This window comes from Aplidium turbinatum, chromosome 2 (assembly GCF_918807975.1).
Source record: "Aplidium turbinatum chromosome 2, kaAplTurb1.1, whole genome shotgun sequence".
Lineage (NCBI taxonomy): Eukaryota > Metazoa > Chordata > Ascidiacea > Aplousobranchia > Polyclinidae > Aplidium > Aplidium turbinatum.
Genome location: NC_137473.1, coordinates 30,132,874 through 30,135,326, shown reverse-complemented (window position 1 = coordinate 30,135,326; position 2,453 = coordinate 30,132,874). Strand labels below are relative to the sequence as shown.

The following is a 2,453-nucleotide window of genomic DNA, read 5'->3' as shown; positions in this document are numbered from 1 at the left end:
CAAGCTACCCGTTCTCTTTCGTAACAGTGTAACCAATCAGTCACTTGCTACGACATTAATGTGTATACTAAAGTGATTGCTGCAAAGATTTTTTATTTATCTGGAAATTTTTGCAATTTCGAAAATTTTTTATGAACATCTTTGCGACCCCCCTGAAATGACCTTTGCAACCCCCCTGGGGGTCGCGACTCCCAGTTTGAGAAACGCTGCCATAGTCTCTTTACATGCAAGAACCAGAAGGAATTGTGACACTTCTATTACAACTTTTTGATGTTTCCAAATTTGAAATTTAAATACACTTTCAAGATGAACTAGGGAGCGCTTTTGTCAGCCTGCAAATAAAAAACACATTTTTAAAGCTGCCAGTTATATATCATATGAATGATTTGACATTTCTAGATGTGCATGGTACAATGCAAACAGACACAATGACTGGCAGGAAAAGGTAATTTGCATAATCTCATTGGCATTTGTTTCAGGTAACTCGTAAAACTAAATTATGATTAAGACACAATCAATTCAAATTCTCTTTTGTTGCACAAACAATGAAAGCATGTTTAATTGTTTATGTTAACATTTTTAAGTGCTTCTACCACCAAAACAAAAGAACAGAAACAAAAGAAAAAATCTGTGTTGACAAATCTCAGCTAAACGTTGTTAATTTTCCCACATTTCATTATCACTTTCCCAGACAATCTTCCATTTAGATGGCTGTTCGCAATTTTCTTCCTCATTATCACCACAAATGCGGTTGAAAGTGCGATCCTTTTTAAAGCACATTATCTCTCTCTCTTCTTGAATGCGAAAAGAAAATGTTGATTCTTTGGTTCCAGTGAAGTACTTAGCATGAGAACATATTATTTGATCTATGATAGCAACTCCACCCATTTTATATTTCTTAAGCTGCTCTTTCGTTGGTTTAAACATAAATATGCCTGGAACGAGAGACTTTAATTCTTCCATTTCTTTCTTTGATCCATCAGATGCAATAAAAACTTTTTTCACACCATATTTTTTCATAAGTTTGTTTAGTTCTTCAGCAACTTTTGGAATGGAGGCAACAGCTTCTTTTCTTGCATATAGAAAATCTTTTCGTCGGAGATGAGCAGCAATGTATGGGCCACCCAATACTTTCTTTCCATTGCAGTGGTGTTCTCTCCAGTCTTCTGGCATTAATGTTTTATCATCTTCATCAGTTGAATCTAAATATTTCTTACGAAAATCGTTGGCTTCTTGGCGCAAATCCTCTGCAAACACCATACTGCGTCTGCAATTCCAATAATCAACACCACCAAACATTTGATGTAACATGCTCTCTCCTCGATCAAGCATTATAGATTTAGCGGATGTGTTTCCTCCACATAAAGGCTTTACAAAATAATTAGACATGGCTTGCACAGAAACACACTTAAACTTTTTAGCATACGTTTCCGGATACCCCCAAAACCACCCTCGATATAGACCATCTTCATCAGATTCATAAGCAGGTGCATCAATACAATCACGTTCATGCATTTTTTCAACCCATTCTCCAGAGCTCCAACCTTCTTTGTAAGACTGTAAATACCAAACTTCATCAACTGCTGGTTCTCCAATTTCTTCAATGTAATCCTCATATTCCATTACAGGAACAAACTTGCTTAAACTTTTAACATTAAAAAAACGAGACCAAGGAATGCGACTCTGTTCCATATCTCTTTCTTTCCAATGGTACCCAATTCGTCCCCAAGGGGGCAATACTAAGACCCAGTCATCCTCTTTACAATCCAATTCATTTTTTCTCAAGCTTTTGACTAAATTTGCTATTCTCATATAAACATCGCGACGAAGATTGAAACCTTCTCCGGGATTGCAATCATACAATAAGTATCTTTTGTTATTTTGTGGTTGGGCAGAGAAACCATTCAAGAAACAAATCAAAGTTACAAACAAAACAGGATTATGCATTATTAAAACCTGTGTGAAAAGTATGTTGGTAAGTATTACATGCTAAATATTTAAAAGGAAGCCATTCACACTCCAACAAGACGGTGCGCCATCCCACACGTCCAAGAAAACCCAGGAATGGTGCCAGAACCATTTTCCTCAGTTCATGGTTAGGGTGGCCCAAAAAAAACTAAATAGTAATTTTTAAACTCTTTCTTGTTTAGACCTCTGCAATCTGCATTGTAGTCCAAAATGACACCTTGCCAAGTTTTGTTGAGATTGGTCCACATTTGACGCCCTAGCAGTAGGCCATTACCGCCCACCGGGTCAAAATCGGCCAATCTGGCTAAATCTCAGCAACCGGTAGGCCTGGAACGCTCAAACTTGGCTTTGAAGAAGCAGAATGCATGGTTTCCTATGATCCTATCTAACTTCCAGATGGTTTTGTGGTCTAAAACATTTAGTTTATAAACAAAATGCAAAAAAACACATTTTTGACCAAATGTGGCCCCCACATACGTGTAATG

General features: G+C 37.2%; 1 protein-coding gene across 1 annotated transcript; it reads right to left on the bottom strand.

Annotated features, from left to right (window-relative positions):
* Positions 1 to 240: 240 nt before the first annotated feature.
* LOC145764622 (GDP-fucose protein O-fucosyltransferase 2-like) lies at positions 241 to 1,952 on the bottom strand. Its single transcript, XM_082576260.1, has one exon. It carries the CDS (start codon positions 1,945 to 1,947, stop codon positions 658 to 660), a length of 1,290 nt encoding a protein of 429 aa, XP_082432386.1. The 5' UTR covers positions 1,948 to 1,952; the 3' UTR covers positions 241 to 657.
* Positions 1,953 to 2,453: the final 501 nt, after the last annotated feature.

Coding starts and splice junctions, on each gene's coding strand:
- LOC145764622 (XM_082576260.1), bottom strand. CDS start 1,947: ATGCATAATCCTGTTTTGTTTGTAACTTTGATTTGTTTCTTGAATGGT.